At 37.9% G+C, this 26,138-nt stretch overlaps 1 protein-coding gene across 2 annotated transcripts in view; it reads right to left on the bottom strand.

Moving 5' to 3' along the window:
- Positions 1 to 314: 314 nt before the first annotated feature.
- The window catches only part of LOC105446947 (carbohydrate sulfotransferase 15), a 31,991-nt gene continuing 6,167 nt past the window's right edge, over positions 315 to 26,138 (bottom strand). The window contains exons 2-8 of one of the 2 annotated variants that reach the window (XM_011684407.2): positions 22,661 to 23,197; positions 20,825 to 21,065; positions 12,195 to 12,341; positions 10,449 to 10,602; positions 7,102 to 7,243; positions 3,612 to 3,774; positions 315 to 2,942 (exon numbers count right to left, since the gene is read on the bottom strand). In XM_011684407.2, the coding sequence (XP_011682709.1) occupies positions 2,764 to 2,942; positions 3,612 to 3,774; positions 7,102 to 7,243; positions 10,449 to 10,602; positions 12,195 to 12,341; positions 20,825 to 21,065; positions 22,661 to 23,197 (1,563 nt within the window). In that variant the 3' untranslated portion in view covers positions 315 to 2,763. The remainder of the gene's footprint in view (positions 2,943 to 3,611; positions 3,775 to 7,101; positions 7,244 to 10,448; positions 10,603 to 12,194; positions 12,342 to 20,824; positions 21,066 to 22,660; positions 23,198 to 26,138) is intronic. The other variant, XR_004063412.1, reaches the window with a different exon arrangement.

Genomic DNA, 26,138 nt, shown 5'->3' with positions numbered 1-26,138 from the left:
GTATATTTATACATGTTCCTGCGTGTCGTGTCGAGGGGCTCCTTCTTCATGTTTTGTTCGGTAATAAATAAAGTTAGTTTATATGGGTTATGTACGCTCACTACCTCGAAACCCGCCCTAAACACTGAGTTTTGTGAATCCTTATCATCATACGTCGGCTCTTACAGGAGCCGTAAGTGTTCATTATTCCTCGGCGATCATATCAAATAGTTATGTATCTGAGATGGCCAGATACTGTAAATCAATATAACTATTTTCAATACCACCAACAAGTCATTGTGACTGTCGTACGTGAAATAATATAGATGTAGGGCTCGGTAGAAAAGTAGACTTTATTGACCTTTAATAGGATAACTTTATGATTACAAGTTGTGTTCAGAACTTCAGAACCAGAGTGAAAAGACTTGTTGTTTACAATATCACTTTTACAAATGTATACGTAGCAGGTTCTTTGGAACAAACATGCCAAGAAAGACAACAGGTAGTTTTTGTACGATTGAAGTTATATAGGCGGATACTCCACCCGCTCATACAAAATAGCGTGCAAAGAGCAGCAACATGAAAATGGAAAGACATCTTAGGCCTGGGCGTGAGACACCTACTTGCGTTTCGTGAGAGGCTGAAGTATCCGGGCCAGCTATTAATACTTTTTTATTGAGTAAGTTTTGAGGCAGAACAAAAACGAGTACTCACTCTCCAATCGTATTGGTTATTGGGGAATTTGGAATGTCTGTCATCAATATGCTTTTTCCTTTGAACACAATAATTCTTTTGCCACTCAATCCAGGCCTAACTAAATATATACTTTTTCGCAAGGCAACAGACAAGTTATTTTGTCATATAACTGATTAACAATTGAGGATTTCCCTACACTAGTGTCTGGCCATGCATGTCCCATGTTTCATCAGTTTTCGAAAGGTTGTGGTCGACATGATTAAAAACAAAATTGGTTGGCTTGCACATAATACATCTGTATTGCTGTATAAAAGGTTAAACAAAAAATAAAGAGTATTCGACAAGGCGTTTCAACCAAAAATTGCACCTGAAATTGCATCATGTTCATTACAAGTTCCAAACGCTTTCTTGCATACAAATACACAAAAAAGGTTCCAAAAGCATACTATTTCACAAGATGTAATAAAACAATATGAATAATTATAATGAAACAGTAACATACAAATACATGATCATTTTTGCGTTTCTTTCAGCCTGCGAAATAGTTTTCATCTGCATTTTATTTTGTTGCTGTTAGGAGTTGTTATTAGAGTTGTGCTGTCCAACTGATCATCACTTAGGTACAGGCTTGCTTGTGTGAAATACAAATTTCTACCCGAACTACACTGAGCACTGCAGAATACAGGACTCGTGATATGGAGCGATGTTTTTCACAGTGAAATCATTAGTGGACAGTTCTTTGGAAATGTCATGTAGGAAATTTGAAAATCACAAAAACACGCCAACCAGAAGCCTAAAATTATCAAAACGTTAAGTTATTACATAATTGTGGGAAGGATTTGTAATATTTATACTCATATTCAAGGGTGAATATTCACAATATATTTGGTATAAATTGCACTATTTGAAATGGTGCCGTTAACTGTATTCGTGTCATGTAAACTGAAAGTAAACACAGCAAAATGTAGAAATAAAAGGAAGGGTAATTTTCCTAACACTTTGTTCAGAGCCTTAACTTTATACATCTTAAGAATTATTCCTACCTAAATAAACAATCATATTGCAAAGATGTGCATACATTTGCATAACTAAGTATAAACATCAAAAGGTTCCCAATATCGCATCTTCGACTTTACAATTTTAAATTTCATTCAAATTTGCCGATCTAACATGAATGTAACATTTTTAAAGTTCTTGTGCTTTTATTTCATGTAATAATATTACATTTCAGCAATACAACATGTACAAATTAAAAGTTTGTTTTAATGTGTATATATACAATATAATAATCATAAAGTTTGACATTAAAACAAATTTAACTGATAACACAATACCAATAATTATTCATTAAGAAAGTTGCATGGGCTATTACAATGTATTACAATAAGCGATTGCTTGATAGCGTGATAACCCGGGGGAAAGGGAAGGGGGATAACAAATTAAAGCAAAAACAGGTGATGGTGATGATGTTGATGACGGTGATGGTGTTGATGATAATGATGATGGTGAAACTGAAAATGAAAATATGCAGATATAAACAATTTGTCTGACACAGAAAAATTAGTTCAAAGAGGATAATATTTTTAAATAATGCGAGACACCGGGTTGTGCTCGGTTACTTATCATGGTTTAGTACTTGTCTGTTCTCTGCAGGGGGGGATTTTATTTTGTAGTTTTCGTAATGCAATAAACGTTACCAACCCGACATCCATTATGGAGCGCAGTTGGTGTAGCGCCTAATAATAACACTACTAATAATGTAAACTTATAAAGCACACACATCCATTCTAAAAGACAGCTCAAGGCGCTTTGCACAATATCAAAATAAATGAACGATGTTAAAACTTTGACATAATTATACAATATTAAAACTACGACATAATTATACAATGTTAAAACTACTGTAATGGTAAAGTGTTCCATAATTTTGGTGCAATATTAGGAAAACAGATTACGAATTACCTGATTAACACATTTTATTTCTGAATTGCCAATGATGATCTTTTGTGTCTACCCTAATTATCCCTCTAGATTGGGCTACATACTACGACATGAATATTTCTTTTGTATGGAAGAGGGAGTGTTGGATTAATTTGAAGGATATAGGAATTTGTCATCACCCATTAATAGCACCATTTTCTTGTTATAAGGCCGGTAGAAATCGTCCAAAATTTTCTTCGTTTGAGGCAAAAGTTTACGCTTATTTATACTTTTATTTTTTCGAGCTTCTTGAAGGATTTTTTCCTCTTCTTTCTCACTGAGTTGTTCTGTAAATAAAGAAAACAAAACAAACATAATTACATTGGCTAGAAATATCGCTATGATAGTGTATAAACTCCTAATACGAAAAGTTTGGAAACTCGAGTTGGGTCGATTATACCCCACATATAGCATAATCATCGCTTTGCTTATTATCATTAGAAAGTGTCTTTATTTTCCTTTAAAAAGATACCATATCTGTTATGAGTTTGCAGACATGGAGTAGCAGTATATCGGATTAACTAAGGGCGCAGGTTTATAGGTGGAAAGTTGTAAAATAAACATTTTTTATCGTTATGTAGAGCACTCTTCTTTCTGTGAAATAAGATAGTATAATATTTAGAAATTACAGTGGGGCTATTGTTCCGAGCTGGTCGTTGATATTTTATTAATGCCAAATTTTAAAGAATCTGAGATTGAAATTGCTAAGGTGACATATCAGGCAAGATTTCAAACTGTTTGGCCATCTAAAGCATCATGCCTTGCACTGGCGTACTGATGTAGTAGGGACTTAAGGGCGGTGCAAAAGATCCTGGCGCTCCCGATTATTACCCATGATTTAGCATGGCTGCCATTACGGCGCCCCCAAAACAAAGCATCAAGGGACAAAAATTCGACACAATTCGTTATCGTCCTAAATTATAGAATCAACCCATAAAATAGTTTTTTTGACTTACCCAAGTCAAGGAAATTGAAAAGTTGTCTGTGAACACGAAGAGGATCTGCTTGCCAATCCTCTAATCGGATGACGAGTACGCCATCACGTGAGAAGGCGTTCATCCAATCACGAGCGTACACGTAATAGAGTCCCGCTTGGAGTTCGGGTATCAGCTTATACGGCTGAAAAATAGAATATAGCAAATTTTGTTTGTGAGATCCAGGAGGCAATAAAGAAGAAAAAAAAATTGTGCAGCACCCGTTTGGAAATAACGATAATGATACCAGGGCCATGTCTATATGAAGGTTCGTTCAAATATGACGCGGCAAAACTGCAGCGTTTTATTTTATGATGACAGAAAGTGTAATGCGCTTCACATTTCTGAATCTTAGAGGCTGTTCACACCGGCAGCGATAGCGCGCGCTAGACCGCGTTATCTCTACGGTGTGGAAGGTATAACGTCGTTTCGGTCCGCCCAACAGCGAGCAACGGCGAGCCAAAACGGCGTGCCACTGGAGCACCTCTTGGGGGTGTTCCACGAGAGATAGCGCGATCTAGCGCGCGCTAGAAAAAAGGGGGTGCTGCGATAGACCGCGCTATCTCATTGCGGTGTGAACAGCCTCTTATACCACAGAGCTCACGCTAGTGCTTCTTTTTGCGCAGTTGCTATTCATTTACACATATAACAACTGCGGCGTTTTTAAATATTTTTTTAAGGCGGCTTACCGTGCCATTTCTGAACAAAATTTACACAATCGGAACTTCCTTCGAAAAATCAACGTGGGGCAATTTCAATACCATATTGTGTATCATATAGAAACCATGTTCGGATCACGCAGTACGTCATTTTTATGTTCACACCTTTCAATAGGCGATAGACAAGGCTATTGCTATTATTATTTCTTTCTTGCAACCAAAACTTGAAGTTGGAATTCAAATAAATAAATATGCAAACAAATACAATATAAGAATGGTAGAAATAATGTACGCAAAGTCAAAGAAACTGTCGAGTCTGATACATAAGAAATAACAATGTGGTCCAATGAAATTATTACACATTAAAAGATAAATGAAAGTGAGCGCATGAGTACAATTTTTCATAATGATTATATACAAATTCAAGCATCATGCTTTGCAGTTGGGTGTGATGGTCTGAACATTTATTTGGGAGAAACTGCTCTTAGTCGCTTGAAATTAGGGGCGCGTTTAATGATGTGAGGAAAAGGGGACACTTTTCAGAAAAGAAAAGGGGCATGTGTCAAAGTACAAAGAGTAATTATCAGAGGTGAAAATGGGGCACTTCTTACACCTCGAAAAGAGGCACTCACCAGGGATGACAAAAGTCAGTCATGAGAATAGAAAATGGGCATTTGTCGACGGAAAAGGGGCCCCTGTCAGATTTTGATAGGGGCATTTATAAGAGGTAAAAAGGAGCATTTATGAATAGGGGATAGGTCCCTTATTAGAACGGAAAAGGGGAACGTATCATTGTTAAAAGGTAGAGTCAGAGGTGAAAAGACGCATTTATCATTGAGAAAAGGGGTATTATTAAAAAGAAAAAGAGGCACATGTGAAAATATAAGGTGCGCTTATCCGAGTTAAAATGGGGATAGTTATTAAAAGGGGAAGGGGCACTTGTCAAAGTAAGAGAGGCACCTCTCAGATTTGAATAGGGCAATTTTCAGAGGTGAAGGGGGCATTTATCAAAAGTAAAATGAGGCACTTCTCGTACCTGCAAAGGGGCACTTACTAGAGATTAAAAAGCGCACTTACAAGAATAGAAAATGGACACTTATTGCAAAGGAAAATGGGAACTTGTCGACTTAAAAGGGTCACGTGTCCAAATAAAAGGGGCACTTATCAGAGTTGAAAGGGGAAGGGACACTTTTCCAAAATTAATAGGGTCACTTGTCAAGTAATAGGGGCACTTGTCAAAGTAAAATGGGCACTTTTCCTATGTAAAGAGGGGCACTTTTGGGATGCTTGAAAAAGTGGTGGGCATTGTGCTCCCTTCTTCCCGTGAGGGCCGCCTCTGCTTGTAGTCAGTCAATGGTATTAGACTGCTCATTACTCTTTAAGATTATATCATCTTTCATGTCATCCACATACATTTTATTTTGTGATGGCCGATGACGTCCTGAAGAGGATCAGCATACAGACTAAAGACTAAAGGTCCGATAAAAGAACCATGAGGTACCCCATAACAAGTGTAGTAAGTATGCGATTGTTATTCCCCAATGATTACAGTGTCTCCTGTTCTGGAAGTATGATTGGAACCACTTCAAAGCATTGTTGCAGATTCCATAGCGCCTTTGTAGACGAGAGATTTGGTGTCTTATGATGGATGGTGTCGAATGCTGACGAACAATCCAACAGTAGTAAAACAGCTTCATCCCCTCTGTCAAGAGCCAGCAGTGTTTCATTAAGAGCCAGCAGTGTTTCATTAACAACTCGGAGAATAGCAGACTCGCAATAATGACAATAAGAATAACCCCGGGGTTGACTTTATTGGTTCACCCGCCATTATAAGATAAAGAAATTGTTTTTCCTTGGTTATAGGTTGACATCATGTTTAAAAAAGAAAATCACATCACAAGTTACAATAACAACTTTCTCAGACTTTTAGAAAATTCGAAAGTCCGGAAGGAGCAGTCAGTACTATCAAAATAATTGTCGGTATGCCTCCTTGAAATGTAATAGTGAGCCTACTACATGCATATTTCAGAAGTAGGCATGGTATTAGGGAGAATAGTTGATTCAATTGCTCTATAACAGTCGAGATCCAAAATGATTTCGTTTTTCATAAATTCTTTTCAAGTCATTTATCATATATTATGTCTGTGGGTAAAACTAACATGTTGCAATGTGCTTTACATTTGTTAGGTATAATTATCTTCAAGGGGACCCTTACTCCGTTGCTGCTTCAGTTTGATAACACTCCAGCTCTGCATAGCTTTTACAAAAATTGACTCGTTTGTTGAATTATGTTTGGCGAACACGGGTCGGGAGGCGAATCGAAACAAAATCCCCTTTTCATATTGAGAGAGAAAGAGAGAGAGGGATAGAGGAGATGGAAATCTCGATTCTTGTTGTGTTTGATAGGAAGGCTTCTGCTGACCTTTTTGGGGTCCTGGGGGTGTTTCATAAAGCTGTTCGTAAAGTTACACATGACTTTACGAACGACTTGTATATGAAAAGCCAAATGGGATACTCAATCATTGTTAAATGCATCAACTAAAGTTTAATTGTGCCGAAGTAGATTAACATTCTTATTATAACAAACATTTTTAATGCAAAGTATATTTTTTGCCATAATTTAATTGAGGTTATTGGAAATATCAGGGAAAACTTTTGGCATCCGATCTGGCACTTCATATACAAGTCGTTCGCAAAGTCATGCGTAACTTTACGAACAGCTTTATGAAACACCTCCCTGAATTCATAGTCCAGGTTAAATTATTCCATGGAAAAGAAGAGGTAGTCAAGATCCCCAAAGCTGTTATACTTACGCAAGTTGATGCATATGCACAGTACCTGATGTTATGTTTCTTTATACAGTCCTTCAAACATCCGATTTGTTTTACGACGAAATTGTGAAATTGAGTGTCGTTATTACGGCGGTGCCCGCTATACCAATACCATGAGTTCGCCCTGAAAATGTATTACAGAAGAGGAAAAATAACAGGTCAATAATAAAGACAATATTACCACCATTAAGATATATGATACGTATCAAACTTTTAGAGGAAATCATCCCCAATTTTATATACATTAACACGGACTTTGTGTAGGCATTACTTTAACATTATTTATTGTTATGCCTTTAATGGTAAAAGATTACTGTATACACATTATTGTATACACATAAAGCCCTGTGTCTGCGAACCTAACATTTCACTTAAACATGACAAGGAATTTCGGTGGTATTCTACTTATGCTTGAACACAACTTCAATTATAGAAAGTGTGCCGAAAATGTTGTCACAATTTGAGCAAGAACGTGGATTGATCGTGACCAATGATCGTGGATTACTATAATAAGTGGGTATATTTTGAGTTGGTTGCCTTTTTTAATTTAGAAAAGAATTTCATTTAGAATCGTGCAGTTACAACTATGCGAGACAAGGGCGCTGCGCGGACATGGGCCTTCTACCCAAATAAGGACTATTAATCATAATCATAAAAAGTAGAGTCTGATCGATGAAGCCTTATCCCACAGTGGTAAAATTCATTATATATAGAGCTGATTAGCTTAAAGGCCCCATGACATCGAAATACAAGTGGATTCATTTTGGTGTGCAGTCCTGCATACATCTCATATTTTGATATGTAAACTTCTGAATTTGTTTCATAGATTTGTAAATATTTTTTTTAATATTTGTTTTTCAAACTTGCTAAGCTCCACCCCAAAAACCTCCAGATCTCATTTCAGAGAGCAAGACATTTTGTGTGTGAACAGATATACATCCTTAACTAGACTGGGCACTGCTCTTTAAACGCTCAGTAGGGTCATTGCGCATTTACGAGAAGCGAGTCACTAGGGACTTTTAGATTTGCACGTCGACAGCTTTGACTGCAACGTGCGACGTCATTTTAAGGCACTGCGCATGCGTCACGTCGTCTCAGTCGGCGATCGAGAATGCGTCAACCTTGATTTTCCTAAATCTAGTACATGCATACATACATACATATCGATATTTATATAGCGCCTTTACATAGACATGCCGCGTGCGCATAAAATATACAGTTCCTCAGGTAGACAAAGGAACATCCCTTCCCTGCTATTATGTACAAATGTGTAGAACAGGTGTCACATGCATATTCACCTGTTGTTCTACACATTTTTTATAATAGCAGTGAAGGGATGTTCTTTTGTCTACCACAGCAATTGTTGAGAGTAGAATGAGGAACTGTATATTTTGTCCTCTTTCTTTGTCCGTCATATGCATAGTGTTACTCCCTGCATGCATGTATATCGTCGAGTGCAATCTAAAAAAATTCTAACTGTAGTCAACATGGGCAGTTGAGTACGTTGACACGCATGATCAGTCGGCGTTCGTCGTGTTCTCGTCCACTCAATCTAAAAGTCCCTATTGCTCGTAATTCCGCAATGGCCCTACTGAGCGTTCAAAGAGAAGTGAATCTCGAACGACCGCACCACAATTTTCTGTGTGTAAATGATGTTGTATCTAAAGCTGATTAGTTTAAAGCTCTTTAAACTAATCAGCTTTAACCTTTTCGAATTATGGTTCTCCCGGGGTTACACCCTGGGGAACAGTCTTTCTCGAACTCGTGTTCATAGTCAATAATCTACATAAAAATCACTTAGTGGGTTGCTTACAAGAATCTATCGTGCAATATGGATCACTAATTTGTTCCTTTCTTCTCTCCCCTTCCTAAATGGAAAGAAGTTCAATAAGTGAGGCATACAACCTACTTGAATGTGACAGAAAAAAATAACTTACACTGTCACAAGCACCTCAACACGGAATGTCGTGCATATTGCATTTAGGTTTAGGTTGATCATCTGGCACACCTGATCTAGCATATAAATATTGGTGTGTACTGCAAGGTTGTGGAATCATCAAAATGATAAGAAGAAACAAAATGGCCCAGTCTTGGTAGAGTTACAAGCACTGTACACAGAAAGATGTGTATGGGACTACACGAACATGTGGCGTACAAATCCGTCCCGATTTTGATGATGTCACATGCCATATTTAGAATATTAAGGCATTTGAAGAACCATGCTTTTCAGGGAACATATTTTTTAACTAATGTTCTTCAACACTTGCATAATACAATGATAACGCTCACAAATTATTGTTCACCTCTTCCCAGAACTCAATCTTCTCTTTAACAAGAGCCCTTTTTCTTCTCATAAATGCCCTTTTCACCCTTAATTAATGCCCCTATGTAAACCTAGCGGGTGCCCCCATTTCCTTTGACATATGCCTCTGTTCTTATACTCATATTAAGTGCTTTTTCATATCTGGTGAGAATTCATTTACTGGGTTAGCTTTCTTTCTCGGTGTGTTCTCCTTTCTTTTCTCGTAAACGGTGTTTCATTGAATGGCTAGTCGAGGGTTAACTCATTATGATTAATTTTAATCGACAATCGTCTTGATTTTACCTGGGTTAAAGCCTGCCGCCCGGAAAGTGTGGTTTTGGAATTGATCGGGCAAATTTCATCCTCCTGCTAAACTACTTATTGAGGTTCTATTGTTAAGAATTCAACTTGTTTTTCAGACATTTGGGATTTTAATTGCATCATTGTTGTGTGTGGATAATATGGAAATTGAAGATGATATTCAGGGTTGTAATGCTGATGTCAAAGATAAGGCGGATGTCGATGATGAGTCTGACGACGAGTTGAGTTAAGATGAGACTGAGAGTTGAGTTTGACTATGAGCTTGTTGATTCAGATATTTGTAATAGTTGTAAGAGTAATTTGTGAGACTGTGAAGAGTTCGAGTTGTCGGCAGGAGACATAACAATGATGAGTTCCACAATGTGCAGACACTGGCACTGTCCCTTTGGCTTTAAGTCAAGCCAATGTTGATTGCCCATCATACAAAATATGTTAGCGTAGTTCATGGTAGGCACGAAGTCTTGACCTCTCGCATGAACTGTTTCCGACCCTCTTCATGACTTACATCGAGTGGACAGGTAATTACATTAGCATTCGTAATGTAGAAAATCTTGCCTTTAAGACGCACCAAGCAAAATGTTACAATATATATATAAATATAATTCATAATACATGTATAAATCAGCTATGCCCCAGTCATGATAGTATGCACATGTTTTATGACTTCGACTGCTCGGTGTAAAATTCTGAATTGAAAATAACTTGCCTTACTGTCGGATCCCTAACCATGAGGATAATCTTGGCATTGGGTTGTACAGCTCGGATGAGATCGGCGTTGGTAAACAAGGGCTCGGAAGCGTTCGGGTAAGTCTTCGTCCAACCCTGACCGATGGCGTAGGCTGTTGAGATCGACGCATCACCTGAATATTGAGAGAAACCAACATTACAAAAAAAAAACGTGAAACAGACAACAGATCGAGCGTCGATCGTTTTACGAAACCGTCATATAAGCATACAAGTTCCCCGGCATCCCATTGAAACTAATGTTGATTTTAACACTTCTCATAATGGTTGATAGACACTACATCCTGCACACGATTATGGTTAAATGACATGAACACACGCACACACACACACACACGCACACAAACACACGCATATATATATATAAATTGAACAGAGTTCCGGCGAGATGCAGTATTAAAATATTAGTAAAATATAGAGTTTACAACATACATATGATACGGACGAAAGGGGCATGTTTTTATAAACTTCTCAAGCGCTTTCAATTTATCTGATGTTAAGAAATCGAAAGCGCTTGTGAAGTTACAACCATACTCCTTTCGTGTTTATCCTTTGAAATGTTGTGAACTCTGTATTTCTACTACATCATATATATGCAACAATGGAAATACACACCTAAGTCGACTTCTGAACTCAGAAAAAATTAATGCAGAATACGACATAGTTTTGTATACTTGAATTTAAAATGGGCTTCTGTATGTAGCATTTGTACAACATCATTGCCAGTGCCAGTCATCTCACACAAACTGTTTTATCATTAGTATTACTACCAATATAATTTAAAAAATGTTATTAATACAATTGTCACATATGAATTACCATTATTGCACCTTTAATTAAATGTTTGAATCAATACTGTTGCTAGTGATTATTGAACAGTCACAGGCAAGCGCGTAGCCAGGATTATATTTTAGGGGGGCGGTCGTGAGCACGCAAAGCGTGCGAATCACTTACAGAGCGCGCGTAGCGCGCTCCCTAGGGGGTGGGTGCAGGGAGGGGGGAGTTTCCCCCTTCCCTCGCGAAGCGCGAAAGCTTTGACGTTTCATTAAATTATTAAAGAAAGAAGACGATTCGTTGTACCATTCTCGACTATTAATCATTGTTTCAATTCAGTATGCCCCCCTCCCACGCGAAGGGCGGAAGCTATGACGTTTCTTAAATTATTAGAGATAGAAGACGATTCGTTGTACTGTTCTCAACTCTTAATCCTTATCTGAATGCATTTTTCCCCCGCTCCTCCCGCGCGAAGCCTTGACGTTTCATTAAATTATTAGAGAAAGAAGACGATTCGTTGTACCGTTCTCGACTCTTAATCCTTTTTCTTCCTACGTACGTCCTCTTCCTTTCTTCTTTCTCTCTCTCTTTTTTTTTTTGGCTGGCGTTTTGGGGGGGGGGCGACCGCCCCCACCGCCCCCCCCCCCCTGGCTACGCGCCTGGTCACAGGGAGGATTTGTGGTTTTTAGAACAGCCACCATTGACGTTATGAATAGTGATATTCAAAGGCTGAAGAAAGGTTGAAACAGAAAGTAATTTGTCGGTATAACTCACAAGCCAATGCTCCCACCCCATCCTTCTTTCTCTCCTCTCTCACTCTTTCTCTTATTGGCTGTGTAACAAGGCAAAGATAGAAGTAGCAATTATGACGATATAATATTGCTGCATATTATGTATTTTATCCAAGAAAAAATATTAAATTAGGATCACCTACCAAAAACTTTCGGATGGTAAGGTATCCCCTGTCTCGTTGTAGCTGTAGTATTGATGAGTTTCGGAACTCCGGTAGACTTGTATAGATTTAGATAGAATTCTAGAGAGCTGTCATCCACACCTCCTGTTATCTTACGAGCTTTCAACACTGCAAACAGAAACAAAAAACAAAAGAAAATTACACCCTACATCAATGAGCAAGTCCAAGCTATATATTTATATGTAGACTGAATATGAAGTTTTATACAACACCTACGTGGATCCTTGTCATTTGATTGGAGGATTGTTGGTCACATGATATTCAATAGATGTTACATTGCACGACCGTGCATTTTTGGTTATATGCAGAGTGCAATTTTGGTTATATGCAGAATGCGTACCTCTCTGCAGTGCGCGTATCCCTGTGTGTATCTGACGCGAAGGCAATCTGAATGTATGTACTCGAGAAGGCTTGACTCCAACTTTAATAAATATAAGGAGTAAAGCATAATCTGTTGATTAACGTTCTATTAAATCTTCTTTGATGTTGTATAAAACCAATAATGAATGTTTTTCATTCGTTCAATAGTGCAAATATTTTCATTGGTTGAAAGATTAACGTTTATTCTATTCAACTCGGCTGACGCCTCGTTGAATAGAATGTTAATCTTTCAACTCATGAAAATATTCGCACTATTGAACTCATAACCATTCATTATTTGTATAATATAAAATAGGCAGTAGCATACGCAGGATTTTTTTCAAGGGGGTGTTTGAAAATGGGGGGGGAGGGGGTAGTGTGAACAATTTTTTCCCCTTTTTTTGAGGGGGGGGGGTTAACCCCCAAAACACCTCCCACCCCCTGCGTATGCGCCTGAAAATATGGTACTTTTTGTCAGCGAGTACCTTATTAGCCGAGAAGCTTTCAAATGACTCAATATTTTTTGATATGTGGACGTGATGTTCAACTTTATGTTTTCGGTAAAATGCCTACAAATGAATGCGCACCTCTCTTCCCTGCGCGTACCCATTGCATGCTCTATCGTAGCTACGCGCATCTGACGAATGTTCTTTTTGTAAAATGGTATATTCGACTCCAAGTTAAGAATTCCCCTTGTACGTGCCATTATATTTCATCCTAAGCCTACGGCCTCGGTGAAGCACATGTATGATATCTCAACTGTTATTACTCTTATATGATTGTTTGTAAAAATGCGATTATGAATGATCAATAAAACATGAATACAAAAAAACTTTTACAAAACTATGATATCGCTCGGGAAATTCTGAATTTGCCGAATCATGTATATTGTTATATACAAGACTGGGAGACTTGTATAAGAATAAAATGTTCTTGCAGATATAGAGTTGGATTACGATAATCGTAATTAGCACATTTCACTCCAAGTAATTTTTCATGTTATTGACCACCTAAATGAGTATATTTTTAGTCATACCGCTTCCAAGCAATGGCGCACTAGCATGTACTCTTTTTTGTTTGTATCGCCTTACCCGCGCGATTTATTCAGAAGACTTGGCGGCTTTGATAAAAGGGCATGAGATCGCAATTTCCTTCCATTTCGTACAACATTAAGTGTAATCAAGGCTCTCAAATAAGGCAGATATTAACTGGATGGGCGGGTAATATACAATTTTGGACGGCAAGGGAGATATATTTTCCCTCATGATCCTAGGCCTACCCTTTGAAAAAATAGAACTCCTTTCGGCAGTCCAAACATGAAATAAACACAGCCTGTCATTCAATATGTATATAATATGTGCGCGAGTGTGCGATTTAACACCTTATTCGCAATGTAAAACGCGTACAAAAGTAAATAGAATTTCGCCATTCTATCTTCCGTGCGCGTACCCACTGTTGTGTGCATCTGACTCGAAGGCAAGAAATCGGGAGGGCCTGAATCCAAAGGAGCAATTAATGAAATCACAAATACTTTAAAGTTTTTATAGGCCTGATAGATATTGCATGCATTTTCCCCTCGTACCATTCTATTTCAACCTCGGCCTGGGGCCTCGGTGAAATATAACATCACATGGGAAATTCCGAATTAGTCGGTCGTTATACTGAACCCCGGCGCAAGCATTATTTCTATAATATTTAATGTCAAGTTATCTTCGTTACTCCACAAAACTTGATAACCTACGGAACATTCGTTAATTAATAATCCATAATACATAACCATGTGCATTAATGTTACATTTACATATGATTCAGTTATATTGGAACATTTCTTCCAATACAGTGCATGACAATTGACATGACTTACAAAGGTAATAGACTTATATTAATAAGAAGAAAAAAATACAAGGTACAGACCAGTTCTGGACATGCGATAGCATTTTGTGAAAGAAACGCTGTGGAATCGAGCAGAAAAGGTTGATCATCTAGCATATAAGTATTGGTGCGTACTGCAAGGTTTTGGATCCATCACAATGATAAGAAATGTGGCTCAGTCTCGGTAAAGTTACAAGCACTGTACACAGAAAGATGTATATGGGATTACGCGATATCTATCCAGTCCAGATATATAGATATAATAATTTACCAAATATATCAATTAGCAGGCGGTTTCCCGGCGAAATTGGTATCATCGCGTATTAGTCAAAACATATCCTTTCATATGATTGGTAATAAGAGCTTCCATTTCATTTTAAAGAGGGGGGTTCCAAAACTGGTCTATACCTTTAAAGGAGGGCTACAGCATAAAAATAAAGCGTGGCATGCTTGCTTGATGCGTTAGTATATCTCTCAGTTTAACGAAAAATACTTAAAATGGAAAGAGAGATTTGTACGAAGGATAGGAAAAAGAGTAAAAACATCAAACATTCAAATACCAAAGACTTCTCTACGTAAAGATTCAAAGTCGAATAATTTCTTTACAAAAAGTCGGCCTGAGAGGGACCCAGAATGGTCTAACAAGCAGGATACTGTGGACAGAGAATAGGGGGAAATGATTTTAATAATGCGGAATCATTTATTAGCATTTCTCTCATGTGATAGAATGTAAATTCTTCCACTTTATTTTGACAAAGAGAGATATTTAAATTGATAATCCATTATATAGTAGACCAGCCAATATGTGATTTAAAAAAAAATACTTTGGAGGGCATTTGCTTCCATGATACATCTCTTTGAAATGTATATTAAAGTGACTTGGTAAAATTGTTGAAGGTAAGTTGAAGAAAAAAACTGTAATTTGTGTATAAAATGTTACCTATTATATTCCTTCTACCGTACTAACCCTGTAACATGTAAAATATTTTGAAAACAATTCTCAAATCACAAAGATATTTATGGTTTTCTTTGAAGGCGTCACTGAGCAACACCCTCTAACAGTAAATTTATAGAGCCAGTTCATCGCTTTCTGACGATAAATATCATTGACCTAAAATGTAATAAAATTGTAATAATATATTTGGGAGAATTAAGGAATTGATCAGATCAGTATTTCCCAATTTTTATCATTAATATTGGTCCGTTTTCACTCAAGCTTTCAGATTATCTTTAACTGTACATCTAGCATTGGAGTCCCTACCTTGCACCATTTACTCTCATCTGAACAATGTTACAAAGTCCCTTTAAAGAGGTTTATTTCTTCGAACTCATAAAGAAAATTATCTATCGAAAGGTCTATACAGATAATAATATATTTGATCATAATATCAAATATTATTTTTGACATTCTTTCGAATTTTGAGCCCAAAATTACATGTCTAGTACGGTAAGAAATAAATAAATGCGCGTGGCATCCACCCCTATCACGTTCCTTAGTTGTTTCGCAACAGTTTGAGCATGGACGCATTGCCTTACCCCAACAAATAACAAGGAGTCTTCTTTTGGAGCTTTTATGTGTGTTTTGGGGCTGGTCTACTAATAGTGATAAAACAGATTTTTCCATGATACCTTCCCATGGTATAAACGTCGCTTTGATCGTAAGAACTGATATACCAGATACTACTTGGATTATTATGAGGTGAGGTTTTATGATTTAAAATGATAATTATGCTATTGTTGCTTATGAAGAACAATATATCCGCGATAATGATCGCGTATATAGTGGGCATTGAATTTGCTTGATAATCATCAATGCATCTTAAACAAATCCTGGATTTAGCTCATGCTGCAATTATAATTATAAACCTTTAGGTCATACATGAATCACATGAATTTTACAAGCCAATCGCCTGTCTGATTATCAAGTTATCTATGATTGGAATTTACAAATTCAGAATTCGTTTTCCTAACGATTTTTATAACACTGCAGTCTATTTGGGAAAATGAATATGGTAAAACCGGTCACTCAGAGATATTTACCTCATTGAGGCACGTTTCATGATCATTTTGAAGCGCAATAATGTTTAGGGCTTCAATATTACACCATATCACATACACTGATAACACCAGGGCTCAAATTATTTTTTTGTCCACGGGGGCTCTTCCCCCCCCCCCCCAAAAAAAAGAGCCCCCGTGAGCCTTCTCACGGGGGCTCTTTTAGTACTGACGGGGGCTCTTTTTTATACAAATATCCATTGAATTGGTACCTATCATACTCCTCAATTATTTGCTATTTCATCATTATCATTTCAATCAGCATTTTCCCTCTTACAAATTTACAAGCTATATAGCTGTTACTGGCCTGTGTATATAATATATACGCATACAACACGGATCTTTATGATGTCTTTTACGTGACATATCTTCTTCTCCCCTTGCAAACGAGAAAGAAAACAAGGTCATGAAAAGGGATTAAGCGACAAATAATGATTGTGATTCAAATTGATGCGAATATTTGTTTGAATAAGCACTGCTATTCACCCGAATCTTCTTTGTAAAAACAACTTTTACAAATCTCAGCCATGCTTACTGAGTTGAGACGTTCCATTCAATGTAAAATACTCATTAAAGAATACACTTCTCCTAATCTAAAAGTGATCTTACAACACAGTGGCAGATTTGCATGGCTGAGATTTGTAAAAGTCGTTTTTACAAAGAAGATTCTGGTGAAAAGCATTGCTTATTCAAAAAAATCCTTGCATCAATTTGAATCACAATGATTATTTGTCGCATGATCCTTTTATTAAATAAACTTGTTTTCTTTTTTGTTTGCAGGGGGAGAAGAAGCTATGTCACGTTAAGAAATCATAAAGATCAGTTGTATTATGCGTATATACATTTATGATACCAGAACAAATGTTGATTATCAGAATATCATTTTGGAATACCTCTATTCAAATACCACATTGTCTTTAGCCCGTATCAGTATTAGTATGATCCAATATAAAGCTATTATTCTTTATTTAATTCAGTATAATGCTTTTCCTCAAAAATAGTTTTGCTATTTTTTTAGGGTTGAGACGCTAAGAAATGGTTTCAAATGTACATTACACGAACCCTGCATGAACCATTGCAAAATGATGGTGGTTCTCTCTCTCTCTCTCTTTATTTTAATCATGCATTATCAACTACATATAAAGCAGCAACCAAAACTAAGGGTTATCTGAGATAGGTGAAAGTGAGAGTTAAAAAGAAAGTCATGCTAAAACGGCGCTTCACTTCCCTCCCCCCTGAAAAAAATAAAATAGAGAAGTCCTCCTCTCCAGCATCCCCCCCCCCGCTTTAATATCACATTTTCACTTGGCAGCCCAAGGGGGCCGGGGGTGGGAGGAGGGGGTTAAACCCCCTAACCCCCCCCCTCCCGTAGATCTGACCATGTTACCATATCATTCCACGACATATTGGTCTTCCTCTTCTTCTCAATAGGGACTTTTAGATTTGCGTGGACGTGCACTGGCAGTCACATGTGACGTCCTTTTAAGCACTGGCACTGCCTTAAAAGGAGGTCACACGTTGCAGTCCACGTTCTCATCGTGCAAATCTAAAAGTCCCTAATATTGATTTACTGGTCGAGGTTCATTATTTGCTGGTCATTTGAAATCACCAGATTTCAGCGGGTTAACGCTTTCACAAAGAAAAAGTTCTCCGTGACCATGTTTCTGCCCTTGCGCGATCGCCTCCAGCTCCAGCAGACATGGCGCGGCAGCGTGCACACATACCGCTACTAAAGGCGCAGTAGGCCTATAACCACTGCTGACGGCGGCACTGCACTGCGAGCTGAATCGGTAATAATAGGCCTATACTCATAAAACGAGAAATCTTGCACGCTAATCTAAGTTCCATTTCATTGGTTTAAGGTTTGAAAATTGAAACTCAATATTGTGTTAAAGCTATAACAGAAAAGATAATCTTTATTTTATAATTCCACGGGGGCGATTTTTAATTTTGCAATCGCCCCCGTCAGCAACCTGACGGGAGCGATTATGTAGCTCACGGGGGCGAATCGCCCACCGCCCCCGTGTATTTTGAGCGCTGGATAACACGTACGGCCTTGCATCAACTGATGCATTTAAGTTGTGCACGGGTTTGGTTTTAAAATATGGTCATGACGATCCATGTTAAAAAGGAAGCTAGCTCCCTGTCCCCATTTACCTCCCGTTAGTGAAAGGGAGGGTGTGTATTTAATAAGTGTTCTCAACAACAAAAGGTTGGTTCCACCCGAAATGATCAATATTTACAAAGTGGCTGATCGTAAGAAACTAGCTTCATTCATTCATGCTCTGTAGAGGTTGTTGTAAATATGGCAGGTCTTACATGCAGCGGATTTAATCCTCTACCACTTATCTCAAACAATTCACTTCGGGCTTAAGGTTACAAGTAGATTTCAACGTTGGGTTAATGTTTATATCAAGTTTTAGGGTTAGGGTTAGATAAAGAGGTTGGTTCAGGGTTAAAGTTAACACCTCGGCTTTAAACAACGGTGTCCTGCATGGAGACCGGGGGGGGGGGGGTGTTTCACAAAACTTGATATCAATAACAAGTTACAAGCTACTGTTACAAGCTACTGAAATCATGGCATCTGATTGGCTAAGAGCAAATTTGTCATAGAAATCTAGCATTTGTTATAGATAATAAGTTTTGTGAAACGGGCCCCAGACCAAGTTGAAGAGCCCAGGCTTTGAAACCATGAAAGCGTATTAACCCGGGGAAGGTTGGGCCGGTGAATCTATTACACAACAATAGGGACTTTTAGATTTACGTGGACTGATACGTGTGACATCCATTCAAGGCAGTGCATTAAAAGGACGTCGATCGTAGCAATCCACGTTGTCGTTGTGCAAATCTAAAGTCCCTATTGTATTCCTACGACACATTGTTTTAATTTACCGCCAATACGAAGTTTGTGGTACATTATGGCGCCATTTACTTTGTGATTCAAAAATTCTCTAAAACCCATCAAAAATGACATTTGTATGGACCATTAGTGGAATGTCTTTTATCAAGACATTTTGTTTGGCGTTCATACAGCCGCCATTGTCCTCATATTTCCGGTAGTTTGTGAATGTCTTTGGAATTTACAGCCTTACAGATGGATGTTTACATCTTTTCAAGATAAACTTTTTTTCTCCAGGAATGTTATTATGCATGGAACAGCTTGCCCTTGGTCTTGATGCGCATCAGGCAGTGTTTGCATGGTGGCAAAGCTAGCTGCTTGCATGTTTTATCGCGAAATCAATAGGTAAATCCAAAATATGAAAATCCTCTTGTTGCATACAAAAGTAGAAAATATCCTTGGGTGAACAAAAACTTGCGTATTTCTTGTTAAGTCCAATTCAACTAAAAATTAAATATCAGCTCTTCAGGTAAAAATCGTTCTCCAAAAAAAAATTCTCCATTTCTGGAGTTCGAAATCAGTGGCGCGCAACAAAATCCTGCGCCCTCTCCCACTTTCCATTTTTTTCAGTGACCCAGTGTGAGGTACAATTCAAGTCACTGGACTGCATGGACTTCTATCCTAATTTATTACCAAAACATCAAGATTTTCGTCGATCGATGATATCAAGTGACAACAACAAACATAAGTGATTCTTGAAAGAAAACATCTATCTTCGTCTCCCCATCATAACCGAAATTGTCAAATTCTCGCCATCTTCAGGTATCGTTCCGTTGACAACAGTATCGGCATTCATTCGGATTCATAATGATCGGACTTCATAAAAATCCATCACTCGATAAAAAAAACTGTCTTTCCCATTATAACAAATGCGCGTGCATTGCAAATTGATTAATGGATCACCTGGTGATAACGACCTGTGTACATGCCTTACGAGTCTGCATATTGACCGCACAGAAACCGCTCTGTTTAAATATAACATAATTTTATGTTTGTTCTAGAGAATAGCAAGAAGTATGAAAATGTTAAAGTTTAATCGGTCATGTCATTATTTGTTTTAAGGTGCTTGAAATGCGGAATACAGGTGTAAATAATAAAGATGAGATTGTATTGACTGTCGACCCTCTCGGTGTTTTGAGAATACAAACGGATTAACAATGGTTACATATTAAAGTATGAACAATATAACTTTTATAACATAACATGAGCAAGAATATGATGATGAAAAGATGATATAGAAATCAATTAAACAAATAAAATCATATCATATCAAATTATGTGCATATTCGATGGGAAGGCGACAGAATAATTGTGCCGTGACTTTTCATTAGGGTACAGAGAGAGAAAATGAAAATTAATAGCTGATATCATTAATTATTCAATGAAGAGTAAAAAATATACTTACCTTCATCCTTATTTATGGGCGTTCCTTTGAAGCCATGGCGACGTGGTCCCCACCAGTGGGGCTCTTTGGGAACGTCAACGACATCGGGATGGTCAACGATCTTCGACCAGATGTCGGTTGTTCCGCACTTGAACATACCAATCACGTAGAAATACGGAAGGCAGTTGAGTTCCGCGCCGTCCCGCACCCAGCATGGATTCTTGAAGTTGTCAAGAAAGTGCTGAGGAACTTTCGCAAAGATCTGTTTTAAATTCAAATAATAAGTTTTGTTGAAAGAAGACTTTATCTTTGACTTTTGAGGCGGGAGATAGCGGGGGGGGGGGGTTGTGATGGCAGGGTATAGCCGCAACCTCCCCCTTAAGATTTTGAAATTACTATGCCCGCACGTGACACCATGAACAGGCAGGACAAGATGATCTTGCTAATATCTTAAATTCCAGCGAAATAGCGGACAAACGGTCTTATTTTGATCTTACAGAGTATTTGAAATAAGATCATTAAGGATGTTTGTATACTGCAAGGGTATATAACGAAGTTCGCGAGTCTATTTTATTCTGACACTTTTATTTCGGTCATTATTCAAAGCAAGACGACTAGAAACGATCTTTATTTTAACTCATTTTGATTTGGTGGAAGGCCATGGTTCGGAAGACACGTTACACCATATTGTGGTTTCCCTCTCTCTCTCATTAATATTAGATGTACTAAGTACAAAGTTAAAGATATTAATTAAGCTTGTTTAATTAATATTTTAGTGCATGGGGATCTGGGCAAACTATGTCTCAAACCCGCAAATTTCTCGTAATGGACAGACAAGGTCACACGCTGGCTGAGAGGTAAATATTACCAAATTATGATTTTCCTTATGATTTCTGTCAAGAATTTTGCTAAACTTGCTTAATTATATGAATAAAATGGAAAATTTAAGGTGGAAACAAACTTCGAACGAAAGGAATTGACCAACGCTAAGTCTGTTTTCTGCATGAGGAAGATAGTCTCATGTCAAGACTTCGATTACTATGACTTGAACAAAAATTGTGTACAATTACCTTTCTAACCAATGTCGTTCACTTGCGTTGTACAGAATAAAACGAGCGAAACACCTTATAGTAATACGAATGCATTTATTTTAAATGTTATGGCGTATTTTCATACACTGATACCATAAAGTTGGAATAATTTTGTTACACTGACCAATGTTGAAGAAAATTGAAGGAAAAAAAAACTTCATCCTATTGATTCGGTACCCTAATTTTTACTGAAGCCTTATTTTTGCTCAAACTGTTTTTGATTGCGGGTTTTTCTGATTTTTCTGCTTTTATTGAAAGTAAGTTTTCTTTGGAGTGGACTTGTCTTTTTATAAAGATTAACAGTGGTTTGGTTTTCATTATGAGGAAATTGATCATTACAGATTTGGAAAAATATGCACTTTGTCTGTCAAGAATATCAAAGATTTTGGCCCGACTGAGGTTTCTCGGCAAACCTAGGTTTATGTGCGTCATATATGACGCATTATGCCGCGTTTTAACAAACCTTATTAAATTGGTTTTCGATATTTGGACATTATTTGTGTTGCTCTTTCGGAAAATGAAGAAAAAATTGAGAAATTCAAAAAAACTGATTTTTTTTTTGATGACGTCACACTTCACCACTCTAATAGAGGTACAAATTAGACTTTAAATAGACAAGAAATCATTCCAATGACATGGCCTATACATCGACAATAGAACAACAACAACAAATAACTTACTCTCGAATGGCCAACAATCGGACGTTTTCGAATCGATGTGGCATTGTGACAGAAGTATAAATCATTAAACTACTGTGCAAACTCACCTCGGGTGCCCATTTGACAAGCTCTTTTGTGGCACCAGGCATCTTGGGCCATTTACAGGCGACGCCCTGACATTTTCCCTCATCATCATAAGAGAAAAGTCTCGAGTAGTTGAAGGGTCGTGCTTGCCGAAACCGGACGTTGTAATTCACCTCCAGTTTTGGTGGGGTTGTTGACTTGTTGTTAAGGTTCAATCCACTCGACAGGATGATCGTAGGTTTCTCTTCCGCCTTTCCGTCATTTCCCTCTTCTCTTCCCTGATCTTTCTCCTTTTTCTGATCTTCTGATCCCGGTCCAGGAATGTCATCATCACTATTTTTGAGTTTTGTTACACTTAAAGTCGGTGAATTACCTGTTCCTTGTTTCTGCTCATGGTCTCTAGCTCTAATTCCTGCGTTTCTCATGGTAATGGCGACAGCAACCTTAGGAGGCGGTTGCCCGGCATGAAGTGTTGTGAGACCGGACCCGCCTGGTGAAGAAGATTTAATGTAAAGAGATAGGCCAATCGCACACGCCACAAGAAAAACTCTTTGCAGCACCTAGCATGTTGAAAGTAAGAGAGAGAGAGAGAGAGAGAGGGGGGGGGGTGATTAAAGCTTTTTTTAAAACAACCTACAGAGGCGTTTTACCAATTCTCTATACAATACGCCCCAAATGCCCGGATGTAGCCTCTTGGACGTAATTTCGAGCCTGTTCCAGGACGCGACTTTAAAAAAAACCTAGCCTAGCCATCCTATCGCTGCATTTGATAGGCACATAAGAAACCTATAAGTCATGCGCTACTCATCAATATTCATAATACGTACGAACACAGAATCTGATGTGATAATTTATCATAATTATGATGAGATTTTATACACAAAATTACAAGTGCAAAGCTATGTTGACTTTAAATGAATGAGATCGCAAGAAACTCGGGAGGCTTTCCGTAAAAAAAAATGACTACCCAGGTCAAAACTTGTCCAAAATCTGGCCGATTTAATGTTGATCTGCCCCACACCGTACCAACGTACGCATATATTCAAATGCCGCGCTAGACTAGGTTAGGGCTAGGTTTGAAAAAAAATCGCTTCTGGGACATACATACTTTCTGGCCCGAATTCACAAAGGAGGTTTGTCGACAAACCTAAGTTTATGGGCGTCATGTGACGCGTTTCAGACCAAGGTTTGTCTGAACCTTGGTCTGAAACGCATCGAAACGCGTCATTATGACGCACATGAACCTAGGCTCATTTGTCGACAAACCTCCTTTGTGAATTCGGGCCTTTGTGTACGGCGGCTCAATGGGGTACACGAATTATACATACGCGCTATGTACGTACGAAAGTGTCCAATGATGATGATGATGATGGTGATGAAAATTATGATGATGATGATATATACGGGAGTTATAAAATTTAATGATAGTTGTTTATAGAAATATGGAAATATTATTGAACTTTAATTCAGCACTGGGAAAAGATTCTAAAAATGTACTCTGACAGAAATGCTTTCTTCGTATTGAATTCAAATGAAACTAGACATGATTTGTTTGAGAGAAAATGGAGCCAAAATAAGCGAGATACTGTAAAAAAAAAACTGTTAAATAGATTCACGATGTGATCAAATTTCATCTTCCATAGGCATGACATGCAACTTAAGGAATTTCTGATATGTGCGCTTTAATCGTAATTTTCACTGTGATGACGTCATCAAAATGAAAATGGTGGTAACTGAGCTTGTAGAGAATTGTTTTAGCTGCAACATATCGAAATTTGGAAGAAAATCGATCAATATTTACAGAGATACAATCAATTTTCCATAAATATGCTGACGTCATAATATGCAAATTCGTATTTTGAGTTCCAAGGTCAATATGATGATGACACGATATACTTAATGGCCAAATGAGACATGATATCACATTTCCGACTCATACTCTATCCGAATATGAAGAGAAAAATTGAGGGTTCCCGTCCATCCCGAAGAGCCATAAGGGTTTTGTATAGGCATGTTGTTGCCCATAAATGCTATGTATTACAAGAGCTCGCGCGCACGGACATTTATCTTGAACGGACCCTCATTCCCTTATTAATGGTCATTAAGAGATAAACATGGTATCAAATTGTTCGGAAAAAACATGAGGAATACTTTGTTTTAAAAAAAATCTAGGAGGAATTATTTTGCGTTCGGCCGTGACAAACGAAAACGCGCGCGTGTGCGCGTTTCTTTATGAAATGCTATTGCTAATAATGGCGTACGCGCACGTTTTTTGACCTGAAATTGACTGGACTGATATTGACCTTGATCCTGGTAAATATGAATGAGAAATGTCTTTTCGTGATCATGAGTTGATTTTCACAAAATGGCGCCTAGATTACGTCATCAGTCAAGGTCAAGGTTAAAATCCTTATTGTGCTCTTTTCATATGGCTATACATAATGTGTGCTCACAAAAAACGCTCTAACGAAAACATAAGGTAATCTGTATTATATACAACCCACCTGATAAATAAAAATAATAATAAAGGCAATTTTAACAAAAATATATGGTGGTCTGTATCAGATACAGCCCACCTGATTAAGGCATTATATGATTGTATTGATTCTGGGAGTGCATTCCATTTATCTGGACCCCCCCCCCCCCACTCAGTGTTATTTAGGGTACGCGTATGCATGTTCCCTCATTTTAAAAACACCCCCCCCCCCCTAATTCCGGTGTGTAAAGTCAAAACGGGCCGGATTTTTGTGTACTACGAGCCTGACTTTGGTTAGTGAAAAGAACCCCTTTACCGGACATTTTGGGAACACGCATGCGGTCCCCCCGACCCCGGAGTGGGGTGGGGGATGGGGTCTGGACCATGATGTGATATTGATTAATGCAGGATCTACAATTTAGGATTTATCAAAGGAACGTTTGATCAATACCGAGAAGGGTAAGAATGGATAGTATTGATTAAGAAATTCTTAAATGAATCACGAAGCAGGTTATTCGTGGATTTAGAATTCAGATCAAACTTTTTTGTGCGTTTATATCAAAGATTGTCAATGTTTTTAATTCATACAATAATGGTTTTATATGGGCTAAATAATGGTTTCTCAAATGTTTTCTTTAACGGTCTGGATGTGATTTATATGAAAGCTGTAAGGTCCGAAACATGGGATGCCATTCGTTTGAAAATCATTATGGTCGATAGTATACTTCAACTTAACCCTATGTTAACTGGGGGGGGGGGGGTCAATTTGACCCCCCCCCCCCTGTAGAAATTTCGCGACTACTCCGAAACCGCGGCAGAAATAAAATTTTCCTTTCATGACTTTTTACTTTAGAGTCTTACGCATCTTTTAAAACGATTTTTTTGAAAATCGGACCTACGGTTACAAGGTCACGTGACCTTTTGTCTTTGCATGTCAGCCCGAAAATCGCTCATTTTCGTGATTTGTGTACAAAACATATGTAAAAGACATTTTTCCTAAAAAAAAATAAAACATTGGTTATTCA

The sequence above is a fragment of the Strongylocentrotus purpuratus genome, unplaced genomic scaffold (genome assembly GCF_000002235.5).
Source record: "Strongylocentrotus purpuratus isolate Spur 01 unplaced genomic scaffold, Spur_5.0 spur5_scaffold_11, whole genome shotgun sequence".
Classification (NCBI taxonomy): domain Eukaryota; kingdom Metazoa; phylum Echinodermata; class Echinoidea; order Camarodonta; family Strongylocentrotidae; genus Strongylocentrotus; species Strongylocentrotus purpuratus.
The sequence above is the reverse complement of the archived record's forward strand: the minus strand, read 5'-3'. Positions and strand labels throughout refer to the sequence as shown.